This window comes from Onychostruthus taczanowskii, unplaced genomic scaffold (genome assembly GCF_017590055.1).
Source record: "Onychostruthus taczanowskii isolate IOZ18803 unplaced genomic scaffold, ASM1759005v1 scaffold15, whole genome shotgun sequence".
In the NCBI taxonomy this organism is placed as follows: domain Eukaryota; kingdom Metazoa; phylum Chordata; class Aves; order Passeriformes; family Passeridae; genus Onychostruthus; species Onychostruthus taczanowskii.
Genome location: NW_024498685.1, coordinates 14852493 through 14869086, shown reverse-complemented (window position 1 = coordinate 14869086; position 16594 = coordinate 14852493). Strand labels below are relative to the sequence as shown.

At 44.7% G+C, this 16594-nt stretch overlaps 1 protein-coding gene across 1 annotated transcript in view; it reads left to right on the top strand.

Moving 5' to 3' along the window:
- The first annotated feature begins 10212 nt into the window (after positions 1-10212).
- ETNK1 (ethanolamine kinase 1) overlaps positions 10213-16594 on the top strand; it is a 29568-nt gene continuing 23186 nt past the window's right edge. The window contains exons 1-2 of the mRNA XM_041398514.1: positions 10213-10342; positions 10600-10838. Coding sequence (XP_041254448.1) covers positions 10683-10838 — 156 coding nt within the window. The 5' untranslated portion in view covers positions 10213-10342; positions 10600-10682. The remainder of the gene's footprint in view (positions 10343-10599; positions 10839-16594) is intronic.

The window sequence follows — 16594 nt, the reverse complement described above, 5'->3', positions numbered from 1 at the left end:
CTTAGCTGGGGGTGGGCTGGTTGCATGCTGGGTTGTACTTCTCTGCATAACTCTCCTCATTCCAAATTGGAACAACTGAAAATATTGGGATGCTGCATTTAAAGTACAGCTCCAGCATTCCTGGGAATGTCTGGTATTCCTTACAGACGTTACACTACCCAGCATTGGGTAGAAGAAGCCTGCTATTTTTGATTCAGTCTCAAAGAGGACAGAGTGAGTAGGATTCTTGTGATTTAATTATGCTTGTTGTTTGGTTGGGGTTTTGTTTTTCTGTTGGACGAGCATATCAGACGTGACCAGAAATGTATCCACATCAGAGAAACAGACCAGTGCAAAAAGCAGAGCAGCGCCTGTGCACGGTGCCGTCACAGACACGAACCTGTCTGTGTGTGCTGCACGCAGCGATGCAGCTGTGCCTGCATTTGGAGAGCACAGGGAACTCTGCACACAGCGATGCAGCTGTGCCTGTGTGTGGAGAGCACAGGGAGCTCTGCCCACACCAATGCAGCTGTGCCTGTGTGTGGAGAGCACAGAGAGCTCTGCCCACACCAATGCAGCTGTGCCTGTGTGTGGAGAGCTCAGAGAGCTCTGCACACAGCGATGCAGCTGTGCCTGTGTGTGGGGAGCACAGAGAGCTCTGCACACACCAATGCAGCTGTGCCTGTGTGTGGGGAGCACAGAGAGCTCTGCACACAGCGATGCAGCTGTGCCTGCGTGTGGGGAGCACAGGGAACTCTGCATGCAGCGATGCAGCTGTGCCTGCATGTGGGGAGCTCAGAGAACCCTGCACACACCAATGCAGCTGTTCCTGCATGTGGGGAGCACAGGGAACTCTGCCCCCGCAGCCCCTGCAGGGCTGGGAGCTCCCTGAGGCACCAAAGGCTGGTGGCAGACACTTCCCTCAGATCTCGGCGCCAATGCTCAGCAGCACTTGTTCTGAATACTCAATGCAGGAAAAGGTTCCGGTGCTTACACAACACCAAACCAGGAAATTTACAGCGTACTCAAGATGGCTCCGTGAATATTTTGCCATTCTTTTGAACATATCCACGATGCAATATGTGGTTCTCAGTGCAAATTCCTGCAGAGGTGTGTTTGCAGGCCCGGTGGCTCTGCACCACAGACACCAGAAGTAATCCAATACCAGATGGTATCAGTCACCCTCTCCTCTATTACCAGCTGTGTCCAAGAAGCAGAGGTTTCCAAAAACAGGTGAATGTATTTTAATATTCCCTAAAAATATACAGCGTGCAATAAAAAAGTTTGGATAAAACACTGCCTCCTGACTTTTGACAATTTAATTCATACTATATGAGAATGACATTTAATCTCCCTTATCTTAATTGTCCTTGACTTGGTATGTGCAATAACTGCACTTATTACCATCAGCTCTAAAATTATTCAGCCACAAAATTTACCTAAAATGCCCAAAGCACTATTTTCTGTATGCCTATCTCAGCTAAAAAAAATGCCTTTCTTTAATTTATTCTAAATTAATTTCACATAAATGTTATTGCATGAATTCGCTGTTTTGCTGATAAGGGTCACAGAAGTAATGACTGGTTTTTGGAAAAGGTTTCCATAGACTATACCGGTGGAAACAGCTTGTCTTATTTTTTAAATGCCTGTACTTCTTTCACTCACCCTGTGTTCACATGGAACAGCTTTTCCTCCTGTAAAACCGGGATTACATTTGGGCTTTTGTAGGAGAGGGGCATAGACATGAGCCATGGCTGCTTCTGTGCCTCTTTCAGCTGCTTCTTGCCCTTCAAGCCTGAGGTTCTGTGTCATGCAGCTTTTCTGCCATCCCCCCTGCCCCAACTAGGTTGTGTTTTCCAATGCAGTACTCAAAAACCCCAAACATTGTACTAATTACATTTCTTTTTCTAACCTTTTTCTGATCTTGATTATAGTTTCAGCAACTGCATCAAAAGTGCTTTGTTCTTGTATTTGTGTTCTGCTCTGATTGTTCCCATACAAAATTCAGATTTTGCAATGCTCTTTTGACCAAGTAAAACCTGTTAGCCCCCTTTTTTTTTTTTTTTTTTTTTTTTTAAGAAAATATCCAGTGAATTATGAGGATCAAATGTGAACAGCTAACTGAGGAAAGAATGCTGAAAAACACCACAAAGATGAAAAGGGCAAATTAAAATACATCAGAGAGGAGCAGATGCCCAGAATATTTCTGGAAGCAGTTAAAGAGTTTGCTTTATAAAAGAGCAAGCAAGGGAGATGTTATTGTAGGGAAAATAGCTCTGGCCACAGGTTTAGGTTTTGGCATCAATTTTGGTGATAGAAAAGCTTTCCTTCTTGGTGGAGGAAATGTAAATCCCTGAGTGGCAGAAGGTGAACAACCAATAAGCTGTGACCTGAAATTCGTCAACGGGATTTTAAATGTTTTTTTTTTTAAAAAGTAGATTGTGAAAGTTCAGGTATTTGGGTTTGTTCTACTTCCTTCATCGCCCTGTGGTGCTGCTTTAAGGAAGATGTGACTGAGGCTGTGTCAGAGCTGGTTTGGGGACACTTTAAGAAGCACACAGAAATTGACCTTGAACCAATGACTTTTTGCAACTTAGCAAAGCAAAGGAAAACAAAGATTTATTGAACTGGAAGTGATTGTCCCAGCTGCTATCTCACGAATTCCACTGGTCCACCACTGAGGGTCTGTGAACAGCACTGCAGGTTTTTATACAAACACATAAATCTGGGCAATGAATCCATCGGATGACAGCATCAGTCACTGCACCCTTCTAACATTCCTTCAGTACTCCTGCTTTTGTGTACTTGTGGCTTTTTACCACTTGGAGCTTCCTGCTCCCAAAGACAGTGGGAAGGAAACACCTGCAAAGGTAAGCAGGGAGTTCAGTGTTCACGGAATGCTTTGGAAGCTTCCTTGTCATAGAGGCATCATAAAAAGATCAGTGCACAGCTTTTAGCCTTTCTCTTACTAAGACATTTTGATAACATCATCAACAACCACATATTAATGGCTTCCCACTGTTGCTTTCCACTGTAAGTAGTTGCTGGTGGGGCCAGAAAGATTATTTCCTGTAAAAAAAAAAAAGAAAAAAAAAAAAAGAAAAAAAAGAGGAGGAAAGATGATTATCAGGAATGCTGTTAGAATGTAAAACACTCCTAGAGAAACTAAAAGCAAATGTCTCAAGTTCCCTACTTTTTTGCATTATAATGACTTGTAGCAGACATTCAAAAAAGCTGCTGACTGGCTGCTTTGCTCCCTGTAAGCATTCCTTTAATGCTGAAGATTAAATAAATACATTGCTACCAAGCATGAGCAAGTGATTTTTAACAATTCTTATTGCTAAGAAGAGGGAGCTGGACTAGAAAAAATTATTCCTCTGAGAAGTAATACCTCCAAAATAATCTTTCAGTGAAAACCAAAAAAAAACCACCCCAAAACAACAAAAGAAAACCAAACAATACAAAACCAGAAAGAGTCTTAATTAGCAGAGCTAGCTGATATGCTGTTCTTTAAAAGTTAAATATGTACATCAGTTGGAGATAGGATATCAAATATCAGTAGGGAGAGCAGCAGGAAACTTTTTCCACTGGATGAAAGGGATAAAAAGAAGAAAAACAAGTCTCAGTTGCAGGAACAGCTGACTAAGCGCCTGACATACTCGAAATACAGCCAATTGTAACAAATACCAGGGAAATCAGTATCTCCTCAACAAAAATTCTCCTCACTTGGAAGCTTGCAATCTAGATAAAAATGGAGCTATCAGAATAACCCTGAAGCCACAGACACACGGATCCATAGACCCAAAAGGCTGCAGCTGCCCGCACAGGGTTTTCTGTGCCCTGGGAGTGCTCAGCCTCCCAGGAGCGCGGGCAGGGAGGCCCAGCTGACACAGAAATGCAAAATTCCAGAGAGCCACAAAGAATCGGAGGCACGGCTCACACCTCCGGTGCGTGGGGGAAGGGGAGGCCTGGGGGAGCCCCAATGAATATTCTTTGCTTTTCACATGGTAAAAGCTCGGTGGATTCACAAAACCACAAACCTTGCCAGTGTGCATCTTCAAGTGCAGACTGCGGAGCTGGATCTGCTGCACAATGCAAAACATTTTAAGGGAAGAGGAGCAAGAACCAGAATCCAGGAAAGCCACTAAAGGTTCTGTGCTTGCCTACACTGCAGCGAGGCTTGTTTTCTTTCGAGATGTTTTGAGAAAACTTAAACTCTGAATTTCGCTAGCACTGGGAACTCCTAGTAAGACACAATGTTCTTGCGGCAATTGTTGTATACCTTTCTCCTTGATTACCCTCCTGATTGCTTCATGCTGATGTCCAAGCTGCAGGGGCCAGGGAAGCAATTCTCCTCCCCTGCGGTCTCTGTGCTTCCTGTGGCTGTAGAACTCCGGAGCCCTGTGGAAGAGAAGATGGAGAATTGAGCAAAATTTGCCCCTTTACCTTTGGTATAGTTGCAATAACTTTGTTATACTTTATTTATTTTCTATCATACTACTCTTTTACTTTTCCAAGAGGAATACATAGCTTTGTTGTCCTTAAACCTGAAATGTAATGTAACTAATGTTCCAAGATCTCCCTTAAGAAAAATAGAAATGAAGCTGACTAATTTAGTAATTTTCTATGCTTAGTGACAGTTGCAAACAGACAAGTCTGTAAGAGATATTTACAACCTATGATTAAATATCAGGCTGTTCTGAGCTGTTCTTCTGTTGTGCCCACGATACTCCTTTTGCCAGCCCCCTGAGAACCAATGCTTTGGGAGCAAATAAAATCCCTAAGGTGAATAATGAAATAATCCTGGAAACAATAATAACAATCTGTAGGGCTTTCAAAAGCAGCCTGACATGATGACCTACACATTGTAGGCTTCACCTGTTCAGTCATTCCCAATTATAGGATTTGAAACTATCCTTGCTATTTAATGGCCTAGTGAAATTCTAAAGTTGCTCCTTCTTGAATCATTAATGGAGGGCAGACACAAAATCTGCTCATGTTAACCTTAATTCTGTAGGAAATGGGCTTTGAACAAGGTTGGAAGCAAGACCTAGAAAGAAGGTGCACACAGGGGCACCAAAAGAGCATCCAGCTTGGAGTCTGCTGGACACATGGGGCTCAGCACAAGCTGGAATGCTTATGGAAAGGATGCTGTGGTGCTGGCCCAGTCCTCCTGGTCATCTGTCAATTTAATGGAAAGGAGCTGGTCATAAGCACAAGAATGCATGCAACTTTTGCATGATTTCTCATTTGTTTAGTCCTTGGCTTCTTGAAACTACCAAGAAAGTTGCTGGGAATAGTGTTTGTGTGAGGAAGACACATAAACCAGATTAATAATTTCTTCTCTCATTAACACAGAATTGCAACAATTTCCTGCTCTTTCCCTTCTGTCTCTCATCTGCCCTCTTTGATACCCTTCTTTGCCTTCCACAGAATCACAAAATGGTTGGGGTTGGAAGGAACCTCTGGAGATCCTCTGGTCCAACCTTTCTCCTCACCTGGAGCAGGTTGTACAGAGTCAGGTCCAGGTGAGTTTTGAGTATCTCCAGAGAAGGACACCCAATGTTCTCTCTGGGCAGCCTGTCCAGTGCCCTGTCACCTTCAAAGTAAAGTTTTCCCTTTTCTTCAGACAGATCTTCCTGTGTTTGTTTGTGCCCACTGCCCCTTTTCCTGTCACAGAGCAGCAGCACGTTCTGCCCTTGGGAAGCATGGTGATGTCCCCTCCGAGCCATCCCTTCTCCAGCTCTCCCAGCCTTTCTTTGGAGCTCCAGACCCCCATGGTCTCCACAGCCCTCCACTGGGCTGGCTCAAGCATTTCCTAGCCCTTCTTGTCCTGGGGAGCCCAGAACTGGTCACAGCCCTCCAGAGGTGCCTCACCAAGGCAGATGAAAGCAGGAGGACAGAAGGCCCCTTGACCTGCAGGCACTGCTCTTCTCATTGCCACTGGGATGCCACTGGCCCTCCTGGCCACAGGGACACAGTGCTGGCTCATGACAGCCTCTGGTCCCGCAGGACTCCCTGGTGCTTCCCTGCAGAGCTGCTTTCCAGCAGCCGTGCCCAGCCTGTGCTGGTGCTGGGGCTCTTCCCCCGCTGCAGGGACCGTGTCTGCCCCTGTGGAGCTCTGCTGTGCCCAGCTGTCCAAGGTTCACAGCCAGGCAGCTGGGCTGCCAGGGGGATCAGCCACTCCTCCCAGCTCTGTATCATCAGCAGACCAGGTCAGTGAGTGGAACAAGGCTGGCCCTTGGGGACACCGAGCTGCAGGCTTCCAGCTGGACTCTGGTCACCAGCACCCGAGGGCTGCCCCTCGGCCAGCGCTCCTCCGTGAGGTTTCTGTCTCCCTTCTCACTCAATCTACAGTGGCAGTCATTTACGTGTGATAACCGTGCTCTCGGTCCCTCAAGATAATTCCCTACACAGATTTTAATTGTTTTAATTTAGCTCAGCCGTCTCCTCTCTGCCCCCCTTTATACTGTAAAATGGATTAGAGATTTCACTAGAGAACACACAATGACATTCTGATAGTTCCTTAGGAAGAGGAAAAAGTATTCTAGGCTTCTTTTACAGCTTGCATGACATTTAAATGCATAGTTGATACTGTCCTTTTCACAGACTGTGTTTTAAATTGCTGGTGGTTATAAGTTTCCGTTGTAGGAGGATGTTTGGTTAGTCAATAAAATGTTAGAAAAGCATAAATTTCTAGAAAGTACAAAAGCCATTCAACTCCTCCTCCTGTATTGTTGCAGGAGAATTTATTCTTGAATGCAAGAGATTTTAAATCCGCTGAAGTAGACTCTTTTCGGGTACTTATGCATTATGTGTACTTGTTGGCCTTGAGAAAAACACCAGGATAGAGTAAATCACTGGACACATGTAGAGTTCAAGTTTAGTCAAGGATCAGTCAACTTGTAACTACTTTTCAAATGCAGCTTAATCTATTAAAATGAATACAGGCACTGGCCTTAATTATGATTTTGTGTTGCTTTGTTTAATCCCTTATTTTTGATACAGGTATTTTTTGAGTAGCGTAACTAAAATGAAGATTTTTTTTCTTCTTTCTTTTAACTCAGTGGCTATATTGTTTTATAACTAGACCTAAACAAACATACAGCGTGCAGAAAATGGAGAAGCTGCAGAACTCCTTTCTAAGCTGCTTGTTTTGATTTAGCACCTGCTGAAGTGCAAGCATGTCTTTGTTCCTATGGCTGGGCAGGTTTTGTCAGGTTTGCCTCTTGCTGGTGTTGAGTTGAACTAGCAGGCCTGGCCCAGGGGCTGGTTGAGTTTGCGGAGGTTTCCAGCAGGGTGTGACTGGGTCACTGTTCACACACAGCTCATGGCAGCACGGAGGGAACTCACTGGAGAGGCCCTGGGGGTAGCCAAGGCCGTTCACAGATGTCCAGCCTTCCTCCAGAAGCTTCTGAGACTTCCCTGTGAAACCCTGAGCAGCTGGAGGAGCCCCTGTAACACAGTACACTGTGCACCTCAGCACTGCCATGCTGGAAAAAGGGCTTAGGTGGTCAGGAACTAGGTCCTCTTGTGGAACTGTCACATGAGTGACAGCCCGGAGCCTGCTGGAAAATCAAGCTGGGAAACTGCAATGAGCCCTGAGGCTTTTTACTCTGTCTCACACAGCTTTCAAAATACACTTGAAAAAGCTACAACCTATTATTGTGTCAAGCAACTTGCACCAGAGAGGACTTTTTACCGTTTCAATAACATACCAAGCAGTATCCATCTTTAAGAAATTTCTAAACTGTCAAGATTTTTATAAAATAAACTATTTCAAGCTCATCTTCCCTGAGATTAAAACAAAATCTGTTTACAGAATACAATAAACATGACAGAATGATCAACTTTGTGTGTCAAGAGTTGTTGCTAGGATGCTGCTGGATGCTGCTGGGTGGATGCTAAGCCACCAGGCATTTAAAAAATTAATATAATAAATAAATAAATATGTAAGAGCTGACTTACAGTTTTATACCATGTGTGCAGAGATGTGATTCATCCTGACACAAATAATACATGTGGGACAATGAACAGAAATGATATGCTTGAATGCACCGAAGAAATCCTGTGATCAAAGCACAGGACTGGAAGTCAGAAAATTGTGTCCGAGCCAAATTGCGTCCAAGTCCAAAACTGTGTCTGGTCTAATGGCAGATTTAAACCTTCTGATGACTCAGTTTTTTACTTGTGAGATTAGGACGATATAAAGCATTTTGAAACACTACTTTGCAAAAGGCTATTAAAATTAATTATGGCTAGAAGGGGTCCTATTTCTAGTCACATTTATGCAATGAGTCCTTCTGAAGCAATTACTGAATTAGTGGCTCTGGAAAGCAGCCAGGTGAACTGCACCTGGGAAGTTAAAACTGGTTCTGATCCTGATGTTGCTCTTTATGCCTTTTATTTTTCTTTTCTTTTTCTTTTTTTTTTTTTTTCAAGCATTTATAAAGCATCCAGCACTGACATAAAGGCAAGGTGAAAAGTGTAGGAATAAATTAAATGGCACAACCTGGTTCCTGAATAGCAGAAAAGGAAAAGAGAGTGGCAGAACAAGGAGGATAAGCAGGTCAGACTGGTAGAGCACAGGCCTGGGAGAGAAGCAAAACATCCTGTTTTCTTCAGTTCCTTGCACTGAACATCTCTGACCAGCCTTGGAATGAGTTTGGTTTGGTGTGGTGTACCTGCAAACGTACCAAGCATTAAGAGAAAACACATTTTCTGGGGTTTGATCTGGACACAGCAGATATTTGTGGGAAATAAAAGATCAAAAGGGAAAGAAACCAGGCGAGTAGCTAACTATAACTTTTCTTGATTAAAATAACAGGAATTAAGAAAATAAGGAATTTTTTAAATAAAACCCTAGGAATTAAGAATTCCCAATGCACCTTGAGGACAAGCCAAAATGATGTGTCTTTATACCATGACCAGAAAGATGGGAGTGCTACTGTCTAAATGTTCAAGGTTCTTTCACGTCCTATGTAAATATTTAATACACAGAAGTTCAGCTCTCATCATTCCCAAGCAATCTAAGCACCATAACTTCTCCAGCTTCCCCCTTCTATGTTAAAAATACAACTTATGGAAATCTAATCAGACTTGGGTAAATTCACAAGGCTTCTCAGAGTTAATAACTGAAACATTCTGGTGGGTGTATTTATTATTCCCAGCGTTAGCAAGATGGAATCTCTGTTTAGACCAGTTCTTGCTGAAATGAACATTTGGAAGCTGGAGCATTCAACCTTTTTATTTCAACAAAACATCTCTTTGGCCTTAATCTATAAATAAATCTTAGTTTATCATCTACCAGACTGCCTAAGCAGAAGCAGAGGCCACTATGAATCACATGCTTGATCTGGTAGGGTGATATCATGCCTCTATGGTAATATTGACTTATAGGGCTAAACAGTGTATGAAGGTGAGTGTGTTAAAAGAAAACTATTTTTTCAAAGCATTTGAATTTCAAAGTATCGTTACTTTCAAACAAGGAAATGGGCTAATGGAAGAAATGGGTGAAATTTTGTGGCATTTGAAATTTGATTCAGATCCCGAAGTTCCTTCCCCTTCAATGCTTGATAAAAAAATCCTATTAATGTAGAATAACAAACTTACACTAATAACATAAACCCGAAAACATTAAATTTTAATTTAAAATACAGCAGAAGGAAAAATTATTTTCGAGCTCTCCTAGACAGATTCCTGGCTCTCAAGATTTTAAATACTTGGTCTGAATCAAAGTTTAGATGGAAAAGAATACTGAGATTAAAGATGCCCTGATCTGGGTCTGTTTCAGAGTACCAGCTCTCCAGGGGACAGCTGGACCTCTGTTTACGTAGTTCTTGTGTCTTCATCTAATTCAATTCATTTCTTACAGAGAACACCTTGGTCGGGGTTTCCTCTGTGGGAAGAGCACAGAATATGAAAGGAGGCAGGTACTCGTAGGACTGTTATAGGGAGCTTCAAAATATTTCTAAAAAAGATGGGATTCTTCTCCTTTTTTTTTTCCACCACACAACCTGTGGTGTAGTCTGAGCTCTACTTTTTTTTTTTTTTCTTTTTTTTTTCTTTTTTTTTTTTTTCTTCCGCCGAAAATAACTTCAAGGCAACGAGATTTCCAGCATAAAATACGTGAGGGGAAAAATGAAAGAACGTAGCGGCTGTGTGGAAGGAGCGGCTCAAGGCGCCGAGCAGGTGCGCGCCCTGAGGGGAGACGCGGCGAGGGCTTCCGAAAGCCGGGACCAAACCAAAGACAAAAAATCAACCGCAGCGGGCAGCTCCGAGCCCGGCGAGGGCCAGCCGCTCGCCCGGGAGCTGCCCGCATTCCTTCACGGCCGCTGTCCCGCAGCAGCCCCGGGCATTTTCGGTAAATCCCTTCCTGGGCAGGGTGATCGAGGGGACAGCGGGGCTCAGGAGGGGACGCGCGGGTGCCTGAGGGGACAGCAGGGTTCAGGGGAGGACGGGCGGGTGCCTGAGGGGACAGCGGGGCTCCGAAAGTGACGGGCGGGCGCCTGAGGGGACGGGCTGGGGGCAGGCTCCACCCGCTCTCCCAAGCTGCTCCGCGCTGCAGCCGGGGAGGTGGAGCCGCTTTATCGGGAGCCCAAGTGGAAATTTCCCCGTCAGTTGCCGGCTCCGCCGCGGAGGGAGCACCAGCGAGGGCCGCCTACTCTCGTGTCCCCGTGTCTCGCCGCGTCCTGCCCGCTGTCATGTCCAACTACATCCACGTCCCGCCTGGCTCGCCGGAGGTGCCCAAGCTGGACATCACGGTCAGCGAGCGGGAGGGGCCCGGCTATCGCCAGGGCGCCCTGCAGCTCCTGCGCCGACTGCGCCCGCACTGGAGACCCGAGGAGGTGACGCTGCAGGTACGGGGGTCCGCGGGCCGCTTCGCGCGGGGATGCGGCAGCCCGGGCCGGCAGGGAGGGGAGCAGCAGGCGAGGCAGGGGCGAGGGCGGGCGGCCATTGTGCGGGGGAGCTGCCGCCTTGTTTCCTCCCCTCCCTCCTTCCCCCGCTCGCCGCCGCAGCCCCCTGCGCGGAGCCCCATTTGCTGGGCGGCCCGGCGGCGGGGCGGGGCGGCGCGCAGCATCCCCGGCTGCCTCCTTCCTTCCCTCCCTCCTTCCGTCCTCCCCGCCGCCCGCTTGCGTCCTCCTCCTGCCGTGCCCTCCCCGCCGGAGCTCGGCTGCCCGCGCTGGCGGCGGGGAGAGCTCCGGAGCCGGGCCGAGGGAAGGAACGGGAGCCGCTGCTGGCGTCCCCCGCGCCGTGTCGCTGCCGGCTGGGCGTGTTCGTGGAGCGGGGCACGGGCCGTCGGAGCAGGCCGTAACGCAGCCCGGGGCGCTCCCACCGGCGGCGCAGCCTTGTCGTGTGCTTCCTGCAATAAAAACCGTAATAAATATCTGTCTTGTGTTCGCAGCCGGGCTGGGGTTTAGGCTGGCGGTTTCGTTTGCAGCAGCCCCGCTCAGGGCCGTGCTCGCTGCTCCTGGCAGAAGCACCGCGGCTGCCTGCTGCTCTAGGTGAGCAGGCATTCGGACTTACGACGAGTCATCTGCCGGAGGTTTGGCTGCTTTTGTGCTTCTGGAATATACTTAACATGGCCTCCGGACTTAAAAACTCTAGCCAATTTGTCTGGCTGAAATAGCGGTTCAGCCTGTGGTTAGTTGAGCGTTTTGTTATATGCTCAGCTGTGTTACTCAGCTGTTATTACGTGGAGGTGTCTCATTTCAATGGAGTTCCTCTTCGGAGAGCTGCTGAACTAATTTGTATAGGAAAGCTGAGCACGTTGAGGTAATGGCATGTAATTTGACTGAAATGTTCTGATGTCTTGAAAGAAAAATGGAACTTGACACGTGACAGTCCCCTAAGCATGGAAATAAAGCTAATGAGCTTTTTCTAAATAATCTGTTTGAGGCAGTGGCCATAAGTAATGCACAGTCCCAATATCTTGAGCTGCAATGGAAATAGCTTTACAACGTGTAAAGCTAAATGAGGTTGTTAAAGTTCATAGAATATCTTGAGTTGGAAGGGGTCCATAAGCATAACCCAACTTGCTGCACTTTGCAGGGCTACATAAAGTTATAAATAGTTTTATTTTTATGGTTCTCTGATGACTGCAGTTCTCAGCAAAAAATTTTTGTCTTTCATTTGGGATTGTTGAAAAACGAAACCGAAACATTATCTTGTTAAGCAGGGATGACTCTGTCCTTTGGGTAAAGTGGTAGTAGCTTTAAGAAAAAATATGTTGCCTCCTTCTGCCACTCCCTTTGCAGGAAACAATTAACAGAATAAAAAATACCAGTACCATTGGTGTAGAACAGGATCTCTGTTGACTGGTCACACGGAAGTGAAGTAGGAGATCACTGTCTGTGGTTAGCGGTTTCTGTCTAAAAGATGTCTTGAGTTTCGTTTTATCAAGTTACTTTAAGAACACAACTTTTCAGCTGGGTGTTTTCCTGTAGAACAGTGGAAGAGCATTCCATTCACGAGGCCCTTCAGTGGCCTTTTATTTTTATTTTTATTTTTGACACTGTGGCTGGTGCTGAGGCTGCGCTGAGTGTGTCAGGAGCAGCAGTGCCCGTGGTTTGGAGCGGGCTCCAGCAGCAGCGGTGGCAGTGCAGATTGATTCGTGGTGTGCCTGCAGAATGCAGAAAGGTGCTGCCTCTCTCTCTGTCAGTGAGCAGGAGGATGCTGCCCGGGAGTCCTCCCTGTAGGTGGGTGTGTTTAGCAGGGAGATGAGGGTGGGACTCCTGTGCTGCATGGAGAACGTGCCTGACTAATCCAACAGCAAAGCGGACAAAGAATAGGTTTAATGACAGGACAAGGATAGGTTTAATGAACTGCTGCTTCTTCTGGTGAACTCTGCCATTTGCTACCTTTGCTCTTAGTAATTCTTGGGTCAGAACACTTAGTAAGCAGTTGAAGAGTCCAGAGTTTGATTTGAAAAAGTTAATTAACTTCTCTTGCAAAAATTTACTGTTGAGTGTTAATTTGTTTAGTCAGCTAAACCACTTTTAAACTGTAGTTAGGATAGGTTAATGCTTAATCCTTGCTTTCCCTAAGATTTATAAGTACCTCAAATTAGGTATATATCTTAACATTGAAATTTTTTTTTGCACCATAGCATAAAACATAAATGTAGGCTGGGAGATGAAAATAGAATAATTTAAGCACTGAAGAGTTGAATTTGTATTGTGTTATTTATCAGCAAGGCTATAACATCAGTAGCATCACCTTTTGAAATGGAAGCAGCTATACTGTAATGTATCTCCTTTATATGAAGTTATAGGTGAATTTTGTCCCTACAGGGCAGTATAAATGCTCAAGTTATCCCACATTGCTAGGGAGAAACAGAATTTTTCTGCCTAAACACTCATCTTTGTGTACTTTGTGCAGTTGTCAGCTAAAAATGTCCTAGGGGCTGTATGGAATTGGGTGCTTGATTTTCTGACTCCTGAACTTTGAGGTTTGCTTTCTCTGCTTTTTGCAGTACACACTTTTGGTTCTGGAATGGCTGTTTTTTAGTAATAGCAATGTTGAGTAGTTCTGGTTGGAAGGAATCTTTGGATATCCCTCCCAAACTTCTGCTGAGAAACTCACTGCTTGCTAAATTTAGAAACTGGCTGTTGTGAACATGAGAATTTTTTTTTTAATTTCACTTAAAAATGCTCTTCTAGCTCAAAACAGGGGTGTTCCAGTTATTATATTCTGCGTGATTCTTAATGAAATATAGAGACTTAATTGTTTTAACTCTTTACTCTTTTAAAGAGGTATTACCCTTCCTATGTAAAAATGCACTCACAGATTGGAGTTTGTTGCCCGCCTGAAGAATTCCTTATTTTTTCTCTTTTGAGGAGATTCAAGGAAGATCAATGTTTGCTTACAGTATGGGAGAATTAGTTAGCACTTCAGTAGTGCTGATTCAGGGTTCTTTTATCCCATGATTGTCTGCCTCTTGTAAGTCTGGTGGCAGAGAGGGATTCAGTAGGATAATACACATTTTCTTCTCTGCAGTGTAATGTTACAGTGCAGGAAAAACCATCAGTATTTCTTACCATTCTGAAATAATATTTAGCATTGACAATAAAGGCTGCCTGTTTTTGTTGGTGAAAAGGCTTAATACCAATAGTGTTAGTTTATACCATTATTTGGGTAGACTGGAATGATACATGTGGGAAAAAATTTGTTGAGGAATCATTCAAAGATCTAAAGTCATGAATGCGTTAGGCTGGCAAACAGTGCTCCTGTCCTGGATGAAACCTGAGGAGAGGTGGAAAGAATCTGTTTTGCAAAGGGGATTAAATTTTTCATAAAGACACTCCATAACCCCCCCATGCAAATCCTGCAAGCACCTATCATTTCCAAATAAGTTGGATTAATTTGCTTTTTTAAATTCTGTGAAATATTTGGGCCTTCCTTGTTTTATGGTACTGTGGTTTTTTTGGTTTTTGTTTGTTTTTTTTTTCTCCTAGATTTACATGTCTTTGCACTTATCAACACTTTGCATGATTTTACTACTGCAACACTTTGTAATTTGCAAAGGTTTTTTCCTTCAGCTACAAAATGTGAATGGGATGGACCCAAGGCTTAAAAAAAATTGTACTTTCGCCAGTGAAACAACCACCCACCTACTTCTATGTTTGCCATATTAGCTTTTATCTTTTTTTCTTGGATTTTTCATCCTGACTTGCACTCAGTAGCTTCTCTTCAGGCAGTATTTTCTGGCTGCTGATCTAATTTCTTTGCTTGTGTTGATCATGGTATTCTTTTTATAACAAACTGTCATTTGGTTCAGAGTTCTGAACTTGTCAGAATATTTTTTAGTTTATTTAAACAGACTGAGCGTGGGTTTAAAAGCATTGAAGTAATTGAAAATGTTAGTGTCTGGGAAACAAAGGAAGCTAACTTTATTTTGTATCTCAGTGCTGTTAACATTTTTCAAGTGAGGTGTTTATTGCTCAGCTGGTTTTGGCACATCACCCCCTTCAGCAGTTGAGAAAGCAATTGCCACATGAAGAGGAAGGGCTGAATCCACAAGAGCAGTGCTGATGGCTCCAAATGGAGAAGCGATGAGCGAGGAGAAGAATAAGAAAAGTTAGGGCTGCAGACTGGGCTGCATTACTGATGTTTTGTGGAAAATCTGTAATTTGAGGTGTGCCTTGAACGCAGTGTCCCAGTCAGTGGGAAATGCCAGCAGGACTGGATGTCCTTGGAGGCTGGGTTGGTTTCTCCAGTCTGTGGAAGCTTCTGATGAAGCTTGACAGTCTCGGTCCCCTGTTTCTAAAGGTTTGTGTGGGGCAGAAACTGCAGTGGCATTTTATGTAAGTGGTGTGCCGTGTGTAGTTCAGCTGTGCGGGATAGAGGGGCGCTTATCGATGGCTGAGGCTGTGATTACAGGGAATCCATGTTTGTTCAGGCACAGCTTGGGGGAGTCCCCGTAAAGGGGGAGAACTTCTGCTGCAGTCTTGTAACGTTGGAAGGGAACAGTGCAAGAGAGTTTCGTTCCTGTCCCTCTGCCCCTCCCTCCCCAGCCCCAGGCATTTCATGTCAAATCTTCTGGGGGAGGAACAGCAAATTAGTTCTTGGATTTAGAATAAACTCTTAGGCTCCTTTCCTATTAGCTTTTTTAAACTATTATTATTATTTAAAAGTCTCTAGCTGTTTTAATCAGCATCACAAAATTTGTAAAGCCAATTCATCAGTTTCAAAATGTTAACTAGTTACCTGATGTTGACTGTTTTGAGGTAGAGGAATATTCTTCAGAAACAAAGGTGAAAAATAAGTAACTTTTTTTTTTTTTTCTGGCATTAAAAAAAACCCAAAACAAACTCCTCCCCCTTCACCAAAAGAAAAACTGCACCAAAAACTTTCCCGTGTTGTCGCCCATTGCAGTCCAAACCAGCCCCCACACCTTGCAGCTGAAGTGCGTGTGGTTTGCAGGCCAGAAGAGCCGTGTGAAGGTTACAGCAGCTCGGTGTGCTGCAGGCACTGCTGGCTCTGTGCTGCTGTGCTGCTGTCCTGCACGGAGCCCCAGCAGCTCAGCAGCACTTGGCACAGAGCAGTCATGCAGACCTGCTTGCTTCCTGCTTTTTTTTAGGTATTTTTAACACCAGACGATCTTGCTCCTGATCATCTGACCCCCTAAATCCTGCAGACAGTGACTTTCACCTGCTGGGTGAAATGACCTGGAGGATGTGGCTCCAGAGCCTGGAGACCTCTGAGTGAGGCTGGTCATGTGAGAATCTACCCGAGGCATTTTCCAGCAGTTGTACTTTGTCCTTCTTGTATGAATAGCTGCAGAAAGGCAGCTACAGTAGCTACAGAGAGAGAAAAATGACTAGCCTTGTTTCAAGGAGTTCAGTTCTTCACCTGTATACCTGTGGATGTGTCTGTGTAGACTGTACTTTTCCAGAAAAAACATCAACTTAGATTTACAATACAAAGTTGAAGGTTTGTGAGCATTGAAGAAGCATGTTATTGAAGTATTTTCCTTTCTGGAGATTGTAAAATCAGTCTGGGGTTCAGCAGCAGAATGTGGGGAATTCCTGCTTGTTGATGCTGCAGTTTCACATCACTGTTGTGTTTTTGTGGCACTGCAGTACTGTTTCCTGTGGATGTCATAACTCAGTTT